Source organism: Taudactylus pleione, unplaced genomic scaffold, assembly GCF_031769625.1.
Source record: "Taudactylus pleione unplaced genomic scaffold, aTauple2 ptg001127l, whole genome shotgun sequence".
Taxonomy (NCBI): Eukaryota; Metazoa; Chordata; class Amphibia; order Anura; family Myobatrachidae; genus Taudactylus; species Taudactylus pleione.
In genome coordinates, this window is record NW_028285528.1 from 69268 (window position 1) to 94053 (window position 24786).

At 46.5% G+C, this 24786-nt stretch overlaps 1 protein-coding gene across 1 annotated transcript; it reads right to left on the reverse strand.

Annotated features, from left to right (window-relative positions):
• Positions 1–309: 309 nt before the first annotated feature.
• On the reverse strand, positions 310–20699 carry LOC148453572 (uncharacterized). Its single transcript, XM_088461977.1, has 7 exons — positions 20607–20699; positions 19702–19893; positions 19097–19157; positions 17216–17358; positions 12527–12632; positions 1037–1933; positions 310–955 (listed from the first exon to the last, which is right to left on the reverse strand). The coding sequence occupies exons 1-7, from the start codon at positions 20682–20684 to the stop codon at positions 516–518; spliced, it is 1917 nt and encodes a 638-aa protein (XP_088318103.1). The 5' UTR covers positions 20685–20699; the 3' UTR covers positions 310–515.
• Between the last annotated feature and the right edge of the window lie 4087 nt (positions 20700–24786).

The following is a 24786-nucleotide window of genomic DNA, read 5'->3' on the forward strand; positions in this document are numbered from 1 at the left end:
ATAACACTAAATGTATATGATGGTAGCGCAATAACACTAACTGTATATGATGGTAGCGCAATAACACTGTAACGGTATATGATGGTACAGAGCTAATAACACTGTATCTGTATATGATGGAAGCGCAATAAACACCAATTGGTACGAACTATATGTAGAAACTCCAGCTAGGATGAGTTTCCCCAGATTGGTTGTTATTGCGCTACCACCATATAGTTAGTGTTATTGCGCTTCCATCATATACAGTTACAGTGTTATTAGCTCTTTATATGTGACCTGCAGATGCTCCTGGTGACTGACTGTGCTGTGATCTATGCTCTTCCTGAACCGTCTCCACTTCCTGCTGTTGTACTTTGTTTATGGGTGACTATAATGTATAGACTGGCAGCATTACATAGACTTCCCCACTAGATACCAACTACATTTGTTGTTTACTTATTAAGACTATTTATTGTGTGTTTTCCTCCGCACCTGGATTGTGCTCTGTGCAGCAGCTAGGGTCCATGAATATCAGCTCATTGAAATTGTATTTCACCTGTGTGAGTTCTCTGATGTATAAGAAGATGTGATTTCCGTATAAAACATTTCCCACACTCAGGACATGAAAAAGGCTTCTCACCGGTGTGTGTCATCTGATGTCTAACAAGAAGTGATTTCTTGGTAAAACATTTCCCACACTCAGAGCATAGAAGTAACTGCTCAACTGTGTGACTTCTCTGATGTACAGCAAGAGATGATTTCTGTGTAAAACATTTCCCACACTCATAACAGGAAAATGGTTTCTCACCTGTGTGACGTCTCATATGTGTAACAAGATCTGATTTATGTATAAAACATTTCCCACACTCAGAGCATGCAAATGGATTCTCACCTGTGTGACTTCCCTGATGTATAAGAAGATGTGTTTTCCGTATAAAACATTTCCCACATTCAGGACATGAAAAAGGCTTCTCACCTGTGTGAGTTCTCTGATGTCTAAGAAGTGGTTTCTTGGTAAAACATTTCCCACAATCAGAGCATGGAAGTAGCTTCTCACCTGTGTGACTTCTCTGATGTACAAGAAGAGAGGATCTCTGTGTAAAACATTTCCCACACTCAGAACAGGAAAATGGTTTCTCACCTGTGTGACGTCTCATATGTGTAACAAGATCTGATTTATGTGGAAAACGTTTCTCACACTCAGAGCATGTAAACGGCTGCTCCCCGGTGTGTGTCATCTTATGTCTAGCAAGATGTGATTTCTGGGTAAAACATTTCCCACACTCAGAGCATAGAAATGGCTTCTCACCTGTGTGAGTTCTCTGATGTTTAACAAGAAGCGATTTCTTGGTAAAACATTTCCCACAATCAGAGCAGGGAAGTAGCTTGTCAGTTGAATGACTTCTCTGATGTACAACAAGAGATGATCTCTGTGTAAAACTTTTCCTACACTCAGAACAGGAAAATGGTTTCTCACCTATGTGACGTCTCATATGTGTAACAAGATCTGATTTATGTGTAAAACATTTCCCACAGTTAGAGCATGTAAACGGCTTCTCACCGGTGTGTGTCATCTTATGTCTAACAAGATGTGATTTCTTGGTAAAACATTTCCCACACTCAGAGCATGGAAATGGCCTCTCACCTGTGTGACTTCTATGATGTGTAACAGAAAATGACTGATGTATAGAACTTTTACCAGAATCAAAACAAGATAATATCATATCACCTTTATGAGCTGTACTGTGTGTAACAAGATCTGAATTATCAGAAGAACGTTCCTCATGATTAGAGGGACCATATGACATATCCGCACTGTGAAGTGCTGGATGTATATTTAGGGTAATGGGGTTTTCTCCTGGACAATCTTGTCTGATGTTCTTATCTTCTATTTTAAAACCTGAAAACACAATGAGATCTCCCTCCGAGGTATTCCTGCTTGTGCGTCCATCTACTGGAAACAAACGTATGAGAATAGACATAATTGTTTATATTGAGGAGCAAATGTTCTTGGATGTCTCAACATTTTCTTAAACTTAACATGTCTAAGAATGAGCTGATTGTCTACCCACCACCTGGAGTCCTCTCACCTACCTCAATTTTACTATGCATCAGCAACCTCACCATGTCATCCATCTCACAAGTCCTCTGTCTTGGAGAGATCCTCAACTCCACCCTCTCAATACCCACATTCAGTCCCTTCCAGTCATCCACTCACCGGTCATCTCCAGACTGGGTTACTGTAACCTCCTCCCGTGTGTCCTCCCCAACTCTGATCTCTTATTACTCCAATCTGTCCTCAATGCTGCTGCCAGGCTCATCTCCAAACTACTGCTTCTGCCTCCACTATCCCAAAGGTCCAACACTGGCTCCTCATCTCCTTCAGAATCCAATTCAAACACCTTTTACTCACCTATAAAGCCCTCTCCCCCCTATATCTCCAACTGCATCTCCCTCTAGACTACCATCACCCACTTTGCCCCGGCAATGTCTGGCACCTCTCCTCCCAACTAATTATATCCTCCCCCTCCTGCCTCCAAGACTTTGCCGGTGCTGCTCCCCACCACTGGAACTCTCATCCTCTCAGACTCTCCACCTCTTTCTAAGCTTCATACAGACTCTCAAATCCCACCTCTAGTACATCCCACCTTAACCTCTACTGAAGCTTCCCTGCTCTCATTCTAACTCATCTCACTATGATCCTCGCTCACTGTCTCTCCCCTGAGTCACCCCTGTCTGTCAGCCCCTCCACCTATAGACTGTAAGCTCTAATGAGCAGGGCCCTCTTTCCTTTTGTGCTCTCGCTCCTCTGACCTATACTATCACCTCCTCCCCAATACTAACAGCGGCACCCTAACCATTGGGCTCAGCCCGTGCTGCTTCTGTGATTACTGTGACTGTATAAGCTGCAGTGTTGTTATAGCTGGTGTCCCATGTGCTACAATGTTTTGTACTGTAAGTCGTATGCACTATTCCCTTGTTAGGCTTGCAATGTGTTCTGTTTATATACAGTGTAAGGCAATGCTGAACCCATAAGGGCAGCACAGACGGTGTAATGGTCAGCGTTACTGCCTCACAGCACTGAGGTCGTGGGTTCAATTCCCACCACAGCCCTAACTGTGTGGAGTTTGTATATTCTTCCTGTGCTTGCGTGGGTTTCCTCCGGGTACTCTGGTTTCCTCCCACACTCCAAAAATATACTGGTAGGTTAATTGGCTCCCAGCAAAAATTATCCCTCGTGTGTATGTGTGTGAGCATGTGTTAGGGAACATAGACTGTAAGCTCCACTGGGGCAGGGACTGATGTGAGTGGCCAAATATTCTCTGTAAAGCGCTGCGGAATATGTGTGCGCTATATAAATAACTGGTAATAATAATAATAAGAAGAAGAATAACAGTAAATAATACTTATAGTGAGACCACGATGTCTAATTTGAATTTGCAAACTACTGTACAACTTATTACAATAATAGATGTACATACAGCAGATATGGCTCTTGCTGCACAGATAAAATACAACACAACGGGATTACCAAGCAGACAGCATAGACATGTGGTGAGTAACATTCCCCAGCTACTATCATGGGATAGGAAACCACATAAGCCAGTGACACTGGGCAACCAGTCACTTGTCTCACACACACACTGGAGACGTGGACGCACAGTAGCTGTGTACACTAGCAGCATGTCCTGGCCACCGGTTACACTACTCACAGGTCTCCAGGTAGGCACAAAGGTAGCAAACGGCAACAGTGCAACAGCCACTATATGTCCCTCTGGTCACACTCAGGTGCCACAGTCCCATTGTCACAGTCACACTACTATTATAGGCTGTCATTCATTGTAGACAAGCATTGGTGGAAGCACTGTGCAATAATAAGTGTGTGCTTATAGCTTTGTGTGTGTATACATGGAGTTTGTTATTTGTGAGTATATGGTTTTATAGTGCAGAGAGGAGACTGGTCAGATCGCAGGGCTGGTAACACACAGTGACATGATGTGAGGGGGAGAGCAGGAGTATAATAGGGCTGATGGCTCCTGATGTATGAGATACACCAAAGAGTGTGGGGAGGAGACTGGTCAGATCTCTGAGCTGGTAACACACAGTGACATGATGTGAGGAGGAGACCTGGAGTATAATAGGAGCTCATGGCTCCTGATGTATGATATAGACCAGGGAGTGTGGGGAGGAGACTGGTCAGACTCTGGGCAGGTAACACACAGTGACATGATGTGAGGGGGAGAGCAGGAGTATAATAGGGGCTGATGGCTCCTGATGTATGAGATACACCAGAGAGTGTGGGGAGGAGACTGGTCAGATCTCTGGGCTGGTAACACACAGTGACATGATGTGAGGGGGGAGAGCAGGAGTATAATAGGGGCTGATGGCTCCTGATGTATGAGATATACCAGAGTGTGTGGGGAGCAGACTGGTCAGATATCTGGGCTGGTGACACACAGTCACTGGATGCTCCTTCCACATAAGCAGATTGTAGTTTAGCTCGGGCATTACATACAATGTCCAGAGCACAACCCTCATTTGCCTGCTGGCGGAATATAAAACAGCCACCACTATCACTGATAAGATTTCTCTAGGCAAATAAAAGGGCCTGCATTTATCAATAGACATTCCACATCCACAGAACGTCTCAATAAAGGCAGCATTGGTGCACCACATATTATTCACGTAATTACAGAGGCTATGGGACTGCAGATTACTTGGGCACGGTGGTAGATGAAAACCAATGGTGGTTTATTGATCAGATGGGTGATAAACAGCAAAGTATACTTCAGTAATACAATTCCATACGACAGTTCCCACAATGATTCCCTGGCAGAGTATCACCTCTTATCCTAGGGCCAGGGACTCATCTCTCCAGCCCTCAGTCTAACCCTCCTTTATCACCCTCCTAAAGCTGGCCACACATCTAAAGATTATCTGTCCAACCAGCCAACTAGTTGATTGGTTGGAATGAAAATCTGGTAAGGTATGAAAGCAAATGGCAATCAGCAATTTGCTCCCAAACGCCGGAAAATGGACAAAAACTGATGTTTGAAAAAATTGTTTAGATCAAACATTTAACAAACTTGTCTGACGTCATTTTCATCTGTTTTCTGGCATTTAGGAGCAAATTGCTGATCATCAGTTACTCCCATAAGTTACCAGATTTTCATTCCAACCAATCAACAAGTTGGATGGTTGGATGCAAGTTGGTCTAGTGTGTGGCCAGCTTAATACCCTTGTTGGAAGGATCTGCTCAGGGAAGTTACCAAAGGTTCAGATTGGTGTGGTCTTTGTGCTATCCAGCCCCCATTACCCTGCTGGGTCAGACTCTTGGCTCTCTGGCAATAGGGAGTAAAAAAGAAGGTACAAGGTACCATAATTCACTCAACCCTTGAGTGTCAACTGTGGAGGGAGAATTTAACCTGTGAAGAAGGGCCGATGCTAGGGTGTAAGGCACCCTCCTGCAAACTGTAAATTTGTGCCCTCATATAGTTAGCATTCTCATATTTCTAATGTAGTAAGCGGCTCCATTGGTAAGGTGACTAACTGCAAAGTATAAGGTGCTAAGTTCGAATCCATGGTAGGACTGTATTTTAAATTGCAGAGAATGTGAATTAGCTGCATATAGTTAGAATTCAAAGGCTTCCATTGTAGCAGCAAATCCCTCTATTTGTATGTTGTCAGACTGCAAAGCAGAGGTGACAGGTTCGAGTCCAAACTATGTCAGTATTTTAAATTGTGTTAAATTAAGGAGAATATAACTGAAGGGGGATGTGAAAAGACGTAGAAAGGAGGAAGCTACATTGCATTGCGAACAGGGCAGGGAAGGCGCCGGGCTACTCTCTGCAATGCATACACCGCTTACCACATTGTGCAGGCCTTGATGTCACATTTCCCTCACAGGTACTTCTGGTATGATCTATTCCTAAGGGCATAGGGATGCACATTCTGTATAGAAACATCTAACACCTAATTTCACACGGCAACACATAACCATAAATGTAAATACAATGTCATATTATCAGTAAAGGGCTGGGATAATCACCAGGGTATGAAGTAATTAAAGAACACTGGGCTAAAAAGTACAGTCCACGTAGGGTTTGGAATAAGGCTATGAACTTTAGTCACCTACACAATTCCGGTTTCTTTACTTTCCTATCCAACTTTTTAGTCCATGTTCTCAGCACAAACTTACTGGTGTTATAACCACACCTGGGTCAAAAGGCCTAGTGCATGGCCTATTGGATGTCACGATCCTGGTTAGCTTGTTACCTTTTTGCCTTGAGACTTACCCCTGTCAGCTGTCCCATGGATCTGTGTGTGTAATTTGCCTGGATCATCTGCTCTTATCATGCTGGTTGCAGTACTTCGCTCTGCATTCCTTCCACACTGATTATTCAGCTGGGTCCTTTCCTGTCTGTGAACACTGCTAGCCCTGAATGGAATCACAGGTGTGGTTCTGATTCTCAGTGCTGCAGAGATGAGTACTCCCTCTGCATGTTATGCCCTCCACCACTCAGAGTGCTACTGCCAGACCACCTGTCCATATCCACCAATTACAGCCTGACCCAGGGTATATATATCCTCCCCTGATAGCATTCTGGGAATTGAACATCTCGTCTTCCCGTGGTGTATGGTTCGTGCTGTTTCTGCGTACAAGGGTATCCCTGACTCCTGCTGACAGCAACCTCTGGTGCATCCAGAAAACCTGCTACAGCAATACCTGGCAATCCAGAAAACCTGCTACAGCAATACCTGGCAATCCAGAAAACCTGCTACAGCAATTCCTGGCAATCCAGAAAATCTGCATCAGCTAATAGTGAGTTCCTGTGCTCCTGACCTTAGTCCTGTGCTCTGCGAAGCCCTACTCCCGGTTGGTCCCTGGCACCCTGCAAACCTGCATTGTGCTTCCTGCTGTGGATCAACTCCTGCTCCTTCTACCTACCCACTCCCTCCCTGAACCTAAACTCTAATACCTACCCATTCCTTCCTGAACCTGTTATTCCCAATTACCCAATCCAGCCTGCACCTGAGTTCCAGCCTTTGTCACAGCATTTCCGGATTACCCTGTTTAGCCCTCATCTCAGTATTACCTGATTTCTCTTCAGCCATTGTCGCAATAACTCCAGTCCAGAGTCAAGTTCCAAGTTCTTCAGTTCAATCCACGTTATTTCAATCCAGAGCCAAGTTCCAAATTCTTCAGTTCAATCCACGTTATTCCAGTCCAGAGTCAAGTTCCAAGTTCAATCCACGTTATTCCAGTCCAGAGTCAAGTTCCAAGTTCTTCAGTTCAATCCACGTTACTCCAGTCCAGAGTCAAAGCCCAAGTTTTCCAGTTCAACTCAGCGAGTCTTCCTGCCAGTCCCGGTCCGGTCCCTCTCAAGTTTCTACTGGTTCTAAGTTTCTGTCATTTATCACCAAAGGCGGTTCTCACTGCCACATGAGTCTTGCACTAGAGCTATTCACCTCATCTGTGGTTCTAGTCATGCCGGTCTCCGTTGAATCCCGCTTATCACCTGAGGACAGGTAACTCACAGACGCCAATCGTGACAGAATGTTCAGGCCCAACGATGGTGACTGATCAAGCACCTAATAAGGGACTAGATGCTTTCCATAACCTGGTCGCTCGCTTGGATTCACAGGAGGCCGTACAGCATCAAGTGCTACAGCTTTTGCAAATCCTGAATAATCGGCTAGATGGTACTCAAATTATACCTGAACCTCTAACTACCTTCCATCAACTGCTGGAGCAGCTACAGACTTTACTCATCAAAATTTTTCAGATCATTCCCGAGTTTCTTAGGGCTACTTCTGTCTCAACTAAAACCCCAGCCTTGGAATCCCTAAGAAACAAGGATTCTTCCGAACCCAGTAATGTCAGACATCGTAGTTACCCACGCCCCAAGCTCTCTGTGGCCGAACGCCAGCGGCGCAAAGATTTACAGCTCTGTCTCTATTGTGGGGGTTCTGACCACTTCATTAAAGACTGTTCCCTTTGCAGCTCCAGCAGTGGTTCCAAGTGTCAACGTCTCAGTGCCCGTTCCGGCTCCAGCCCGGATTCTGCCCGTTCCGGCCCCAGCCCGGATTCTCCTTGTCCCAGCAGGGGACTCCAGTCAGCAACCCCAGGAGGGGTCTCCAGAGTCTCAGCCCCAGGAGGGGGTCTCAAGTCTGGCACCCCAGGAGGGGGTCTAAAGTCTAGCACCCCAGCAAGGGGTTTCAAGTCTGGCACCCCAGGAGGGGGTTTCAAGTCTCGCACCCCAGCAGGGGGTCTCAAGTCTAGTGCCCCAGGAGCTGGTTTCAGATTCCAGTTCCCAGGGAGGAGTGTTGTGTACTACTAATCCTGATTATGGTTCCTGTTCAGCATCTCCTGAAAATATTGTTCCAGAGGACGACAATCTCTGTAGTCTGTTCTCAGCCTTGATTGTTGAGGCTACTGTCTCTAGCTCCTCAGAACTCCTTCCAGTTCCATCAATTGGTCTGAATTCCGAACATCTGTCAGCTTCAGTTATTCCGACTCCTCATCAATTGGAGCATCCTCAAGTTTCCTACAGCCCTGCACCTGAATGTGCTTCACAGTCCTTGAACACACAGGATTCGTCGGATACTCCACCATGCATTTATTTTGATGGGGACTTATCTCAATACTATGCTTTATTGAAACAATTCTTCTGTATGATGAATTCTTCTTTGCCATGTGGAGTCAAGCCTACTAATATTGTAGAGTTTATTATCCCATCTTTTCAAGGTAAAGCTTGGGACTGGGTTGCCCCTATTTACGCCTCCAATGATCCAATGCTTCTAAATATAAAGACTTTCAGTGAAGCTGTTGTCAACGAATTTGGCCTTACCCTGTAAACCAAAATTCTAGCGAAGTTCTCAGTCCTAAAATATTGTCCAAGCAGTCTGTTTGTTCTACCAAGAATTCGTCCGCCACTCCCCTGAAGTCCAAACTAGGTCAAATTTTCAAGGGCCAGCATGCTGAATTCGAGGCATCCCAAGAAAGCAGCACTTTTGAATCTGTAACCCTGAACATGACTTGTGCGCACACCTCTTTGTCCTACTGTACCTCCCAAAATTCTGATCCTGTCCTTCCCAGTCACATATTTCCACAGGAGTTACCAGAGATCCCATGTCCGTTGGTTGGCACAAAACGTTCTCGCAGCAAAAAGAAGAATCGGTGAAGGTCTTGAACTATCACCTTTGTAGACTTTCCACTCCAAGTACCCCAACAAATTGAGTATTGGGAAGATGTCTGAATAAAGTTTTTTTTTTATTTTTTTTGGTGTCCGGAGTCCATCCATAAAGAGGGGGGTACTGTCACGATCCTGGCTAGCTTGTTACCTTTTTGCCTTGACACTAACCCTGTCAGCTGTCCCATGGATCTGTGTGTGTAAATTGCCTGGAGGATCTCATCTTATCATGCTGGTTACAGTACTTCGCCCTGCATTCCTTCCACAGTGATTATTCAGCTGGGTCCTTTCCTGTCTATGAACACTGCTAGCCCTGATTGGAATCACAGGTGTGGTTCTGATTCTCAGTGCTGCAGAGATGAGTACTCCCTCTGCATGTTGTGTCTTCCACCACTCAGAATGCTACTGCCAGACCACCTGTCCATATCCACCAATTACAGCCTGACCCAGGGTATATATATCCTCCCCTGATAGCATTCTGGGCCTGAACATCTCATCTTCCCGTGGTGTACGGTTCGTGCTGTTTCTGCGTACAAGGGTATCCCTGACTCCTGCTGACAGCAACCTCTGGTGCATCCAGAAAACCTGCTACAGCAATACCTGGCAATCCAGAAAACCTTCTACAGCAATACCTGGCAATCCAGAATACCTGCATCAGCTAATAGTGAGTTCCTGTGTGCCTGACCTTAGTCCTGTGCTCTGCTAGCCCTACTCCCGGTTGGTCCCTGGCACCCTGCAAACCTGCATCGTGCTTCCTGCTGTGGATCAACTCCTGCTCCTTCTACCTACCCACTCCCTCCCTGAACCTAAACTCTAATACCTACCCATTCCTTCCTGAACCTGTTATTCCCAATTACCCAATCCAGCCTGCACCTGAGTTCCAGCCTTTGTCACAGCATTTCCGGATTACCCTGTTTAGCCCTCGTCTCAGCATTACCTGATTTCTCTTCAGCCATTGTAGCATCACTCCAGTCCACAGTCAAGTTCCAAGTTCTTCAGTTCAATCCACGTTATTCCAGTCCAGAGTCAAGTTCCAAGTTCAATCCACGTTATTCCAGTCTAGAGTCAAGTTCCAAGTTCATCAGTTCTATCCACGTTATTCCAGTCCAGAGTCAAAGCCCAAGTTTTCCAGTTCAACTCAGCGAGTCTTCCTGCCGGTCCCGGTCCGGTTCCTCTCAAGTTTCTACTGGTTCTAAGTTCCTGTCATTTATCACCAAAGGCGGTTCTCACTGCCACATGAGTCTTGCAATAGAGCTATTCAACTCATCTGTGGTTCCAGTCATGCCGGTCTCTGTTGAATCCCGCTCATCACCTGAGACAGGTAACTCACAGACACCAATCGTGACATTGTATATGGTGGAATTATGATTAGCAGGTCACAATTTTTGCATCCTTCACCAGATTCCTAATTACATGTCTCTGGTAGCAAATAACTGTAAGCCCAAAACACACTTGTAATGGCCGCCCCTCTCCCACTCCTGACTTCTAGGCTGATCACTTATCCACACTTTGAGCTGTAGCCTGCGTTAGGCATCCGATGAAGGCATCCATTAGCTTCACCATTGGATGTCTTCCCAAGCAACTTTAAAAGGACTCCTAAGGATGTTGTAGGCATAACAGCGTTCCTCCATCCATAGTCTTCACTCTTGTAGGGTCTATGTGGTGCCCTCACCGGTTACGCGGTGCCATCTTTGCTGTGAGGTTAATATCCACTAGCAATCTGCTTGTTTCACAGCCTGGTCCTGGCATCGTGGCTCACAGACTTCTCCTGGTATCTCTGAGTGTGCAGACAACCTCTACTCCAGCCAGTACCATGGCAGCTATTTTGTGCCATTTTAGAACCCATTCAGCAGGCGTTCTGTTGGTGCTTCTGTCTCCATTCTGCTGTGATTCAGCGTTGTTACTTTGTCCCCTTACACTAATCCGGTTTCGTTACATAGTACTACTGTATGTCCATGTGCATGTCCCACATGTTGGGCACAGACCACACATGTGACAGCGCGCTCTGGCTGTCTGGACACTTTCTCACTGCATCTGAGATGACTATCACACCATCAGCAGGTGCTAGCCTTACTACAAGCCATGTGGTTCCCAGCACAACTCTCAGTCAGTAAATGTCAGGCACACACGAGTAGGAGAATGGGATGTTTGTACTTACTGTTATATCCTTTTCTCTGATCCCATCTGAGGGACACTGGACCGTGGGTAGCAGAGGGGACCGTAGGAGCTGGTACTTATTATACCTGTAAGATGGTAGCTCCTCCCCTCTGCAACCTCTTGGTCATCAGTACAACTTCAAAAGTAGCAATAAACCAAGGGGAAACAACACAGTGTAAAATACAAACCAGCAAGAACCAACCAACAAAACAACAGAGTGTACCGGTGGGAACACGGTGTCCCCCAGAGGGAATCAGAGAAAAGGATGTAAACGTTATTACAAAATCCCTGTTTTCTCTTTCATCTAAGCTGGAGGACACTGGACCATGGAAAGCTGAAAAGCTGCCCTTAGGGCAGGGTACGCTTACAAAAACCTAAACGCAACGTCTTCCGTCCAAAAACAGCATCCTCGATGTGAAAGCCGGAAACGGTAACAGATCAGGAAGGTGTGGGCAGAGAACCAGGTGACAATTATTACATCATGAGTCTTCTCTGTTTGCTTAGTGCTGGCCTGTATTCCAGATATGGAGATCATTAAAGGTGGTTGAAAAAGTGTCCAAGGAGAGATTATCCTGACTTTCATCACCCTTGAGTGGAACCACACTCAGATAAGCATATCCTTACCTATTTTACACCCATCAATTGGTATTTTATTTATTACACTATGAGCTCCTTCTTGTCCTGTTACTCTCTCCCTCTATATTAACACACACACATATTTATTAATTTGTTCATAAGGGCATTTAAATATATTGATTTACCTCACAAACTGTTCCTCAGATGAAAGCACACATTGGAATTACAGCATGAAACCAGTAGTAAGATCACGCAATCATCTACTGACTTACCTAAGAGCACTATTTCATCACAGTGGGTGGAACCAGTGTGGAAAGCAGCCAATAGCAGTGTGGTAAGCAGTCACATATTTGCATTAGTAATATACTACTATTACTATCTGGCAATTGGTCTATTGTCCTGTAGGAGTAAAAAATTACATCCCTCATAGACTTAGACATCATTCTGTCACGTCTGATTACACTTTCCATGTCTCATATAAATTGTGGATGATTTTGCAGTAACCACCTCTAATTAGCTTTACTAATATATAAACTGTTCACTGAGGAATAAGAGATTATTGTAGTCACTGAGCAAGGAGAATATGTGACTCTATTCTGTAGTAAGTGTTTATTACTGACCTGTGCTGATATCTGTAGGGATTTCCTCCTCCTTACACTGCTGATCACCTCTCGCATATGTCTCTTGTCCATCTATATCTTCTGTCTTCATATCAGTCACATATGTCTCTTCTTCTGCCTGCATATCTTCTGCCTTCATATCAGTCACATACGTCTCTTCTTCTCCCTCTATATCTTCTGCCTTCATATCAGTCACATACGTCTCTTCTTCTCCCTCTGTATCTTCCACCTCTATAATTGTCAGATACATCTCTTCTCTCTTTATATTTTGCACCTTAATAGCAGTCAGGTCTTCATATTAAATTACCCACAAAACAATCAAATAAGGAGATTTGTGTTCTTACTTGGTTAAATCCTTTTCTTCGAGTTCAATAGGGACAACGCTGGTATAGCGCACTAAACACTTCTTTGAGCCCAAGGCAGGAGCGAGAAGGAGAAGGAAGACTGGCACACACACATCTCCAAACACACCGAAGAGATGGACAGGGGAACCAGAAACAGAACAAACCCCCGCAAGCCAAGTGCGTAAGGGTGGGCGCCCTGTGCCCCCTATGGAACTCGAAGAAAAGGGTTTAACCAGGTAAGAGCATAAATCTTCCTTTCTTCTTCCTACCTATAAAGGGACACAGGGACAAAGCTGGGATGTCCCAAAGCAATTCCCCTAAGGGAGGGGACGCTCCTGAGCTGTACTAAGAACACCCAAATGCCACGTCTGCAGAGGCAAAGGTGTCAAAGGAATAGAAACAGAAACGTGTGGACAGACGACCACGTAGCCACCTTGCAGAGATTCTCTGCCTAGGCACCATGGCGAGCTGCCCAAGAAGTACTTATCAATCTGGTGAAATGAGATGTCACCACGGCTGGTGCTGGGAGAACTGCCACCACATACACGTGGCAGATAGTCAAACAAAGCCAGCGGGCCAAGGTTTGCTTTGTAGCCAGCCAGCCAGCCCTTTTTGTGAAAGCCATAGAGCACAAATATGGAATCGGACTTACGGATGTAAGTGTGGTCTACGTAGATCTGGAGGGCGCTCATCACATCCAAAGAGGCCTCCTCAGGCGAAGAATCAGGAGACTGAAAAGCTGGAACCACAATCTCCTAGTTGATGTGGAACCGAGAAACTACCTTCAGAAGGTAGCCTGTGTCCAAACAAAGGCCCGATCGAGGGAAAGATCTTGGCGGCTTAGAAAGTCCATATCCCAATTCTCTACCCCTGGAATGAAGACCGCCGACAAAGCTGGAAGATGAAGCTCTGCCCAGCTAATAATGCGACTCAAATCCTTCATGGCACCGCAACTGCAAATGCTTCCCTGATGGTTGATGTAACGACAATTGCGTTGTCGGAGTGAACTTGGCCTGGACGATGCTGGAGGAGCAGTTGCACTAGACACAGAGCCTGAAAGACCATTCAGAGAATGTTGATCAGAAGGCTGCTCTCCTGAACTGTTCACTGACCCTGAAATGACTGGCATCGGTGAGGAGCAGAACCCAATTCTGAATCTAAAAGGGGCGGCCCATGTCCATGTGGATAGGATCCATTCCATCGGGTCAGAACTTCCCCCTGAAGCGGCCAACTGGAAAACTGGGTGTCAAAAGGTGGAGACAAGTGTGCCCAGGACCCGCATGCAAGAGTGGATACTCGGCAGTGATGCAAGAATCTGCGCATCCTGTCCTGAAGGTCCTGAAGTTTGTCCGGTGGAAGAAAGACTCACTAAACAGTTAAGTACATTCAGGCCCCCAGGTGGAGCATCTGCTGAGACAGAGTTAAGAAATAATTTTTCCATTTGACGATCCACCATGAGATTGCAGAAGATCTGTCGCCAGATGAAGATGTTCACTGAGGGCATCTGGAGACTAGGCCAGAATAAGAAGGCAGTCCAGGTAATGTAGAATCCTAACACCTGTAAAGGAGATGCCATGACTCATGATTTTCGTGAAGACACGAGGAGCCATGGAAAGACCAAATGGCAAAGCCCAAAATTGGTAATGATCCACCCGGACCGCAAAACCAGAGGAAGCGCTGGTGACTGAGCCATATAGGAACATGTACATAAGCATCCTGAGTGTCCAGGTAGGCCATGTAATCCCCCGATTCCAGTGATGGAACGATAGAACACAGAAATTGTATACAAAATCTGGGGATCCGCAAGAAGCGGTTGAGTGACTTTAGTATTGACGAAAGGAAACGCTTGACTTCTGAACCAAGAAGAGATTGGCATAGAAGCCCATGTCTCTCTGAGCCCTGGGTACTGGAATAATTACCTTGGAGGCCAGAAGGGAGTGAAATGACTCCAGCAGTGCTTTTGCTTTTTGTAGATCTGCTGGAAAACCTGTGGAAAAGAACTGGGCTGAGGACGCCTTCGGAAGGTTAGAGCGTAGCCCTGAGAAACCACCTCCCATACCCAGTGGTCCGATGTGTTGGCCAGCCAGGTCTCAGAGAAAAGCAGAAGTCGGCCTCCTACGCTGGGGTCCCCCAGGTGGAGGCCTGCCCTGTGTAGCTGCAGTCTTGTCGGCAGGCTTGGTGGCGGGACAACTGGCAGCCCAGCGTTTTTTGCTTCTGGTATGGAGCCCTTGGAGGAAGAACCATGGACCTGGAGGAAGACTGGCCCCCAGCCTTTCCCTGTGGATGAAAAGAGTGAAAATTAGATGCTCGCAATCTAGGGGCCGCTGCAGATGGTAGAAACTCTGTCTTAGATGCCACCACCTTGTCAAATTCCGGACCAAATAGAATTTCCCCATAATAAAGAAGGGCCTCCAGAGCCTTCTTAGAATCTAGAGTCTGCACGCCAGGAATGAAGCCAGAGGGCTCTCCTAGTCGCGATGGGGGAAGCTGACACTTTGGAGGTTAGAATACTAGTGTCAAGGGCTGCCTCGTCCAGATAGGAGGCAGCCTCCTTAATATGCGCCACTTGGAACAGTAACTGGTTCCTGGGAGTACGAGAAGAGAGGCCGTTTCCAACTGCCGATGGCCTTAGCCACCCAAGAGGAAGCTATAGCCCCTGCATGGGAATAAATAGCCTCAAGGAAGCTTTCCAACTTCCTATCCATTGGATCCTTAAGGGAAGCCATATTAGGGATAAGAAGGGTAGAATTCTTAACTAGGCGGGCAATGTGCATGTCAATCAAAGAAGAAGACTTCCGTATATGATGTTGCTTGGCAGGGAGCGAATAAAAGGCCGCAATGCACTTGGAGACCTGAAAAAGTCTATTAGGAATGGTCCAAGCCTCAGCTAAGAGGTCCTTAAGCTGTTCTGATTTAGAGAACTCTACTGAAACCTGCTTTTGTCGTTTGACAACCAGAGCCTTGGATCTAGGGGCTGGTTCCTCGTCTTCGACTTCCAGGACCAGTTTAACCATCTTGATGATGGCCGCTACATCTACCTGAGACAAGGATTCCTCCTGGTCAGAGGAGGTCTCCACATATGAAGCAACGGACCCGAGCTCCTCAAGGTCTGAGGTAACATCAGAGCACGAAGCATAAGCAACCTGAGTGGTAGTACCTTTCCGCCTGTATGGTCCGCGTTTGGAAGCATGTCCTTATCCAGCAACTGCTGGAAGGAGACAGACACCTGCTCCAAAGCCTGAACCGAATGGGAGAAGGAACTTTTCTATGGCGGTTCCAAAACAGGTGCCTGCAAATCAGACTGCAGAACCCGTCAGAGGGAGGTTTGTCAAGCGGTCAACCAGCTGTGACATTACTTGCGACAGGAGCCCAGCTCTCTGGAGACTGTAGTCGGCTGTTGCACTGAAAATGGCCGCTCAGCATCTCTGTGGGAGGGAGAGGAGAAAACCTCAGGCGAGAAGCCTGTGAGGGAACGCACCAGGGACCTGGTGAGGAACTAACAGGGAGAATCTATCTCCCCCTTCTGACATGGAGCCCTCCAGGGTAAATGGCCACTTTAAGTGCAGAGCCCTGTTGCCTATGTGCCCGTGGTGGTCTAGCGGAGGTGCGGGCGGCTTGTCAGAGCCGTTGGGTAAAGCCGCACCAACGTGGCTACCTGCATGCAGGAAGCCGCCTTACCTGATTCCTCGTAGCGATGGCTGTGGCTGGCGTCCTCTGTGCTTGTGGAGGACATGGTCAAGATCGCTGACCCGGTCGCCAGCACCACAGCCACAGACACCAGGGGTTGGTGGAGCGTCAACGTTGCTCACTCAATTAGAATAGAAGTGTGCCCGGCTCTTGTCGGCACACAATGAGAACTGGCCTGCCTGGAGCTGGGGGTGGGGTAATGGGAGGAGGGTAGGCTGCCTGGAGCTGGAGGCATGGTATAGGGGAGGAGGCTGGGTTGCCTGGAGCTGGGGGTGTGGTATAGGGAAGGAGGCTGGGCTGCCTAGAGCTAGTGGTGAGGTATAGGGGAGGAGGCTGGGCTGCTTGGAGCTAGGGGCGGGGTATAGGGGAGGAGGCTGGGCTGCCTGGAGCTAGGGGCGGGGTATAGGGGAGGAGGCTGGGCTGCCCTGAAGTCAAAGAAGATTCTGTCTGGTGCCCAGTCCTATTGCACACCCCTATACCAACGTTGTCCCTGTGTTCTCTATGGCAATGAAAAGAAAACACTTTAATACTGTCTGAGTACATTACTTGAGAATAGATAGTATAATATAAGCATGTAAGACAATCAATTAGAAAGCAGATTAATTCATTAATAAAAAGTCACTTTGGAATTACGATTCTTGGGAAAAGCCTATATTACCTGATGTTCCTGTGGAGTCCTGTGATTCTCCTCTGTACAGTGCTGGGAATACAGAGGACGGGGACATCTCTCTGGGGTATTACTGTTACTGGCTCCATCTGTAGGAGACACACAGTGACTGAGTACATTGTATATATGTGATTCTCCTCTGTACAGTGCTGGGAATACAGAGGACGGGGACATCTCTCTGGTGTATTACTGTTACTGGCTCCATCTGTAGGAGACACACAGTGACTGAGTACATTGTATATATGTGATTCTCCTCTGTACAGTGCTTGGAATACAGAGGACGGGGACATCTCTCTGGAGTATTACTGTTACTGGGCCCATCTGTAGGAGACACACAGTGACTGAGTACATTGTATATATGTGATTCTCCTCTGTACAGTGCTGGGAATACAGAGGACGGGGACATCTCTCTGGGGTATTACTGTTACTGGCTCCATCTGTAGGAGACACACAGTGACTGAGTACATTGTATATATGTGATTCTCCTCTGTACAGTGCTGGGAATACAGAGGACGGGGACATCTCTCTGGGGTATTACGGTTACTGGCTCCATCTGTAGGAGACACACAGTGACTGAGTACATTGTATATATGTGATTCTCCTCTGTACAGTGCTGGGAATACAGAGGACGGGGACATCTCTCTGGGGTATTACTGTTACTGGCTCCATCTGTAGGAGACATACAGTGACTGAGTACATTGTATATATGAGATTCTCCTCTGTACAGTGCTGGGAATACAGAGGACAGGGACATCTCTCTGGGGTATTACTGTTACTGGCTCCATCTGTAGGAGACACACAGTGATTGAGTACATTGTATATATGTGATTCTCCTCTGTACAGTGCTGGGAATGTGCTGGGAATACAGAGGACGGGGACATCTCTCTGGGGTATTACTGTTACTGGCTCCATCTGTAGGAGACACACAGTGACTGAGTACATTGTATATATGTGATTCTCCTCTGTACAGTGCTGGGAATACAGAGGACGGGGACATCTCTCTGGGGTATTACGGTTACTGGCTCCATCTGTAGGAGACACACAGTGACTGAGTACATTGTATATATGTGATTCTCCTCTGTACAGTGCTGGGAATACAGAGGACGGGGACATCTCTCTGGGGTATTACTGTTACTGGCTCCATCTGTAGGAGACACACAGTGACTGAGTACATTGTATATATGTGATTCTCCTCTGTACAGTGCTGGGAATACAGAGGACGGGGACATCTCTCTGGGGTATTACTGTTACTGGCTCCATCTGTAGGAGACATACAGTGACTGAGTACATTGTATATATGTGATTCTCCTCTGTACAGTGCTGGGAATACAGAGGACGGGGACATCTCTCTGGAGTATTACTGTTACTGGGCCCATCTGTAGGAGACACACAGTGACTGAGTACATTGTATATATGTGATTCTCCTCTGTACAGTGCTGGGAATACAGAGGACGGGGACATCTCTCTGGGGTATTACTGTTACTGGCTCCATCTGTAGGAGACACACAGTGACTGAGTACATTGTATATATGTGATTCTCCTCTGTACAGTGCTGGGAATGTGCTGGGAATACAGAGGACGGGGACATCTCTCTGGGGTATTACTGTTACTGGCTCCATCTGTAGGAGACACACAGTGACTGAGTACATTGTATATATGTGATTCTCCTCTGTACAGTGCTGGGAATACAGAGGACGAGGACATCTCTCTGGGGAATTACTGTTACTGGGCTCCATCTGTAGGAGACACACAGTGACTGAGTACATTGTATACATGTGATTATCAGGTGATGTGTGTATATAGGGGGCCCCCATACCTGCTCTCCCCTGTACAATAAATTACAGTCTCTTCTTACCCAGTGATGTGAGGGGCCGTTATACTCCCCCTCCTGCATGGAGACATAGACAGTGACATCCTGACACCTTATAGGAACCTGACACACACAATGATACAGTCATCACTCAGACACATCATCCCCTGGTGTTACTGTATAATGTCCCATTCCCAGCAGTCACCTCTCCAGTCATCACCCAGACACATCCCCTGGTGTTACTGTACAATGTCCCATTCCCAGCAGTCACCTCTCCAGTCATCACCCAGACACATCCCCTGGTGTTACTGTATAATGTCCCATTCCCAGCAGTCACCTCTCCAGTCATCACCTAGACACATCCCCTGGTGTTACTGTATAATGTCCCATTCCCAGCAGTCACCCCTCCAGTCATCACCCAGACACATCCCCTGGTGTTACTGTATAATGTCCCATTCCCAGCGGTCACCTCTCCAGTCATCACCCAGACACATCCCCTGGTGTTACTGCATAATGTCCCATTCCCAGCAGTCACCTCTCCAGTCATCACCTAGACACATCCCCTGGTGTTACTGTATAATGTCCCATTCCCAGCAGTCACCCCTCCAGTCATCACCCAGACACATCCCCTGGTGTTACTGTATAATGTCCAATTCCCAGCAGTCACCTCTCCAGTCAGCAGGTGAATGTTCTTTTTGGTGAATTCCAGGATCTTCTGGTCATTGGGTCTCTTATGAATCAGTGAGTAAGGTGGAGGCACTGTGATGGGGCGCAGGGTCCTGTTCAGTGTACCTGATACAAGGGGAAGGCTGCTGGGTGTCTCACACTCACCGTATGTCTTCTTCACTACTGTGTAACCCTGTTTATTGGGGAAGACACCAAATATCACTGCATACAGTCCCAGATCCCCCCCAACTACTTAGTCATGTCCCTGTATTATTACTATAGATATAAGAGATGTCATTGCTACGCTCCCAGAAACCCTCACCTCCATAGTCATGTCCCTGTATTATTACCCTAGATATAAGTGTTGTCACTGTGACACTCCCAGATTAACTCACCTCCCCAGTCATGTCCCTGTATTATTACTAAAGATATAAGTGATGTCTCTGCGACACTATGAGACCCTCTCACCTCCCCAGTCATGTCTCTTTATTATTACTACAGATATAAGTGATGTCACTGTGACAGTCCCAGACCCCCTCATCTCCCCAGTCATGTCCCTGTATTATTACTATAGATATAAGTGATGTCACTGTGACACTCCCAGATCCCCTCACCTCCCCAATCATGTCCCTGTATTATTACTATATATATAAGTGATGTCACTGTGACGCTCCCAGATCCTCTCACCTCCCCAGTCATGTCCCTGTATTATTACTATAGATATAAGGGATGTCACTGTGACACTCCCAGATCTGCTCACCTCCCCAGTCATGTCCCTGTATTATTACTATAGATGTAAGTGATGTCACTGTGACACTCCCAGATCCCCTCACCTCCCCAGTCATGTCCCTGTATTATTACTATAGATATAAGTGATGTCACTGTGACAGCCCCAGACCCTCTCACCTCCCCAGTCAGCAGGTAGATGATCTCCAGGGTGAGATGTAAGATCCTCTCAGTCCTGTGACTTTCATCCATGTCCATCCTCAAAGAATCAGTGAGAATATAGAATGTGTGATGTGTAATAAATACTTTGGTTTCTCATAGCAGGACTATCTAGGAATAAATAGAATAAATATAATACACATGTAACACAGTCAGACATATTACTCTGAGTGACCAGTAAGTCTCCCCTTTCCCCCCAGCCATAGAGCCCTGGTCAGTGTCTGTCAGAGGTTCCTGTGACCCAGCCCCATAAGGCTCCTCAGAGGCTGTCACACAACGCTGTACTGTATAAGGTTACACCAATGCTCCTCTCCTGGCCGGGGGTCTTATTCCTCCCAGACAGAGATTTGGTGCAATTTACTCCACGTGAATCTTTTACAAACACATGAATTATGGATGTTGGGAATTTTTTTTTTGTTTTACATTTATTCCAGAACCGGAGAGAATCTTTTACTATACTGAGGTCATACAGATAACAGGGGTGTGAGGGGAGAGTACACAGGAGAGCAGAAGGGGTGCAGATATGGGGAGAGGGGAAGTAACGTAGGAATACAGAGCACACAACAGGAGGTGTAACAGCTGTACAGAGGTGTCAGTAACACAGGGGAGGGGGAAGGGAACAGAAGAGGTTAATAACACAGGGATAGGACAGCAGGCAGCCCAGGGGACACACAAAGGGTTACACAATACAGAATCCCATCAGTCACTCTGCACAAATGATGAAATGAAAAATGACCGCACCTCAGATGTATGTTACATGTGTGACCAGCCTGCCGGCCGTGTGTGTGCAGCGTAGGGTGGGTTGAGACATGTCCTGGGGGATAATCAGTGACACTCTGGGGACTGTCACAGCCACTGGCTGTCTCTGAGGGAGTCTCTATTGCTCAGGATAACAAGATGCCCTGACAGACAGTCTCAGCTCAGGGAGTGCAGCCCTTTGTTACATGGCCTGTCTGTGTCCTTCTCACACATCCTTCCCCTGCTCCTGTTGTGTATCATCTGGTATATACAGTACAAACATGTTATACCTATTATGTGTTATTCCCTGACCACTCATTACTGTTATTATTGCTCTGCAGCTGCTGCTATAACAGGACACCACAGGCTGCTCCCACTGTATAATAACAGGACACCACAGACTGCTCCCCCTGCATAATAGTAACAGGGCACCACAGGCTGCTCCCCTGTATAATAATAGTAATAACAGGACACCACAGGCTGCTCCCACTGTATAATAACAGGACACCACAGACTGCTCCCCCTGCATAATAGTAACAGGGCACCACAGGCTGCTCCCCTGTATAATAATAGTAATAACAGGACACCACAGGCTGCTCCTACTGTATAATAACAGGACACCACAGGCTGCTCCCCCTGTATAATAATAGTAAAAGGACACCACAGGGTGCTCCCCCTGTATAATAGTAACAACAGGACACTACAGGCTGCTTCCGCTGTATAATAGTAACAACAGGACACTACAGGCTGCTCCCCTGTATAATAATAACAGGACACCATAGGCTGCTCCCCCTGTATAATAAACATGACACCACAGGCTGCTACTCCCCATGTATAATAATAATAATTATAATAAAAATACACCACAGGCTGCTCTTCCTGTATAATAATAACAGGACACCACAGGCTGCTCCCTTGTATAATAATAATATGAAAACACAGGCTGCTCCTCCTATATAAGAGTAATAACAGGACACCACAGGCTACTCTCCCTGTATAATATTAATTACAGGACACCACAGACTGCTCCCCCTGTATAATAATAATAACAACAGGATACAACAGGCTGTTTGCCCTCTATAAGAGTAATAACAGGACATCATAAGCTGCTCCCCCTGTATAATAATAACCATTACCTGCTCCCAGCCGCTTTATTCCTGTAATAGAAAAACGCCCCCTATACATAACCACGCCCCTTTCATCTCCGTGTAGCTATGGCTCCTGTCTGCCCCGCCCCTCTCATCATAGTGACCGTCCTCCTCCAATTCCCCTCAGTGCGGTGATTGGGAGCAGCGAGCAGCCAATCAGGTGGAACACAGTAGGAAGGACGTCCTGTAACTAGCAGCCACCTGCACCTGCCGCTCACAGCCTCATCACTAGAGTAACAGCTGTTTAGTCTAATGGTGTCCTCATGTACAGTAACCGGCGGCCATATTCTTATAGTCTCCCAGTCACAGAGCAGAGTGGGCGGGGCTTTAGCTGCCATTTTGTCTTAGACATTCTTGCCACAGCCAGAGCCAGGTAACGTGTCCTGTATATATTATATTATTACATAGGGGAGAGGGGACCGTACAGTGATATATGAGGGGGAATAATACAGCTCCCAGCACACACTGATATGTGGTATTATTATATAGGGGAGAGGGGATCGTACAGTGAGATATGAGTGGGAATAACACAGCTCCCATCACATACTGATATGTGGTATTATTACATAGGGGAGAAGGGACTGTACAGTACACATCAATTATGCCATTTTCCTCCACTTTGCAATTTATCACTGATATGTGCTATTATTATTATATAGGGGGGAGGGGACCGTACAGTGTTATATGAGGGGGAATAACACAGCTCCCAGCACACACTGATATGTGCTATTATTATTATATAGGGGAGAGGGGACCGTACAGTGATATATGAGGGAATAACACAGCTCCCAGCACACACTGATATATGATATTATTATTATATAGGGGGAGGGGACTGTATAGTGATATATGAGGGGAATAACACAGCTCCCAGCACACACTGATATGTGGTATTATTATTTTATAGGGGAGAGGGGATTGTACAGTGATATATGAGGGGAATAACACAGCTCCCAGCACACACTGATATGTGGTATTATTATTATGTAGGGGGGGGGAACCGTACAGTGATATATGAGGGGGGAATAACACAGCTCCCAGCACACACTGATATGTGGTATTATTATTATATAGGGGGGAGGGGACTGTACAGTGATATATGAGGGGGAATAACACAGCTCCCAGCACACACTGATATGTGGTATTATTATTATATAGGGGGGAGGGGACTGTACAGTGATATATGAGGGGGAATAACACAGCTCACAGCACACACTGATATGTGCTATTATTATTATATAGGGGAGGGGACTGTACAGTGATATATTTAGGGGAATAACAGCTCCCAGCACACACTGATATGTGGTATTATTATTATATAGGGGGAGGGGACTGTACAATTATTATATAGGGGGGAGGGGACTGTACAGTGATATATGAGAGGGAATAACACAGCTCCCAGAGCACACTGATATGTGGTATTATTATATATGGGGGAGGGGACTGTACAGTGATATATGAGGGGGAATAACACAGCTCCCAGCACACACTATGTGCTATTATTATTATATAGGGGGGAGGGGACCGTACAGTGATATATGAGGGGGAATAACACAGCTCCCAGCACACACTGATATGTGGTATTATTATTATTATATAGGGAGAGGGGACTGTACAGTGATATATGAGGGGGAATAACACAGCTCCCAGCTCACACTGATATCGGTTATTATTATTATATAGGGAGAGGGGACTGTACAATGATATATGAGGGGGAATAACACAGCTCCCAGCACACACTGATAAGTGCTATTATTATTATATCATACCTCCCAACATTTGTAGTGAGCCAGTCGGGACCTGCGAGCACCTGAAAAGGGGCGTGGCTGGATCGTAAAGGGGGTGTGGTCTGATGACACGCCCCCATTTACATCACTAATGGGGCGTGCCCAGCATCTCCGAGATGCTGGGCTGCCCCCGGACTTCACCCGTACTGTGAATAGATGCTGTGCGCATGCACACAGCATCTATTCTCGCTCTGCATACACGCTGCTTTGCATAGCAGAGCAGCGTGTATGCTTCTCCCAACTTCCCCCCCCACCGTGGGACAGTCCCAGAAAAATGGGATTGTCCCGCTAAATGCGGGACAGTTGGGAGGTATGTTATATAGGGGAGAGGGGACTGTATAGTGATATATGAGGGGGAATAGCACCGCTCCCGGCACACAATTATATGTGGTATTATTATATAGGGGAGAGGGGACTGTACAGTGATATATGAGGGGGAATAACACAGCTCCCAGCACACACTGATAT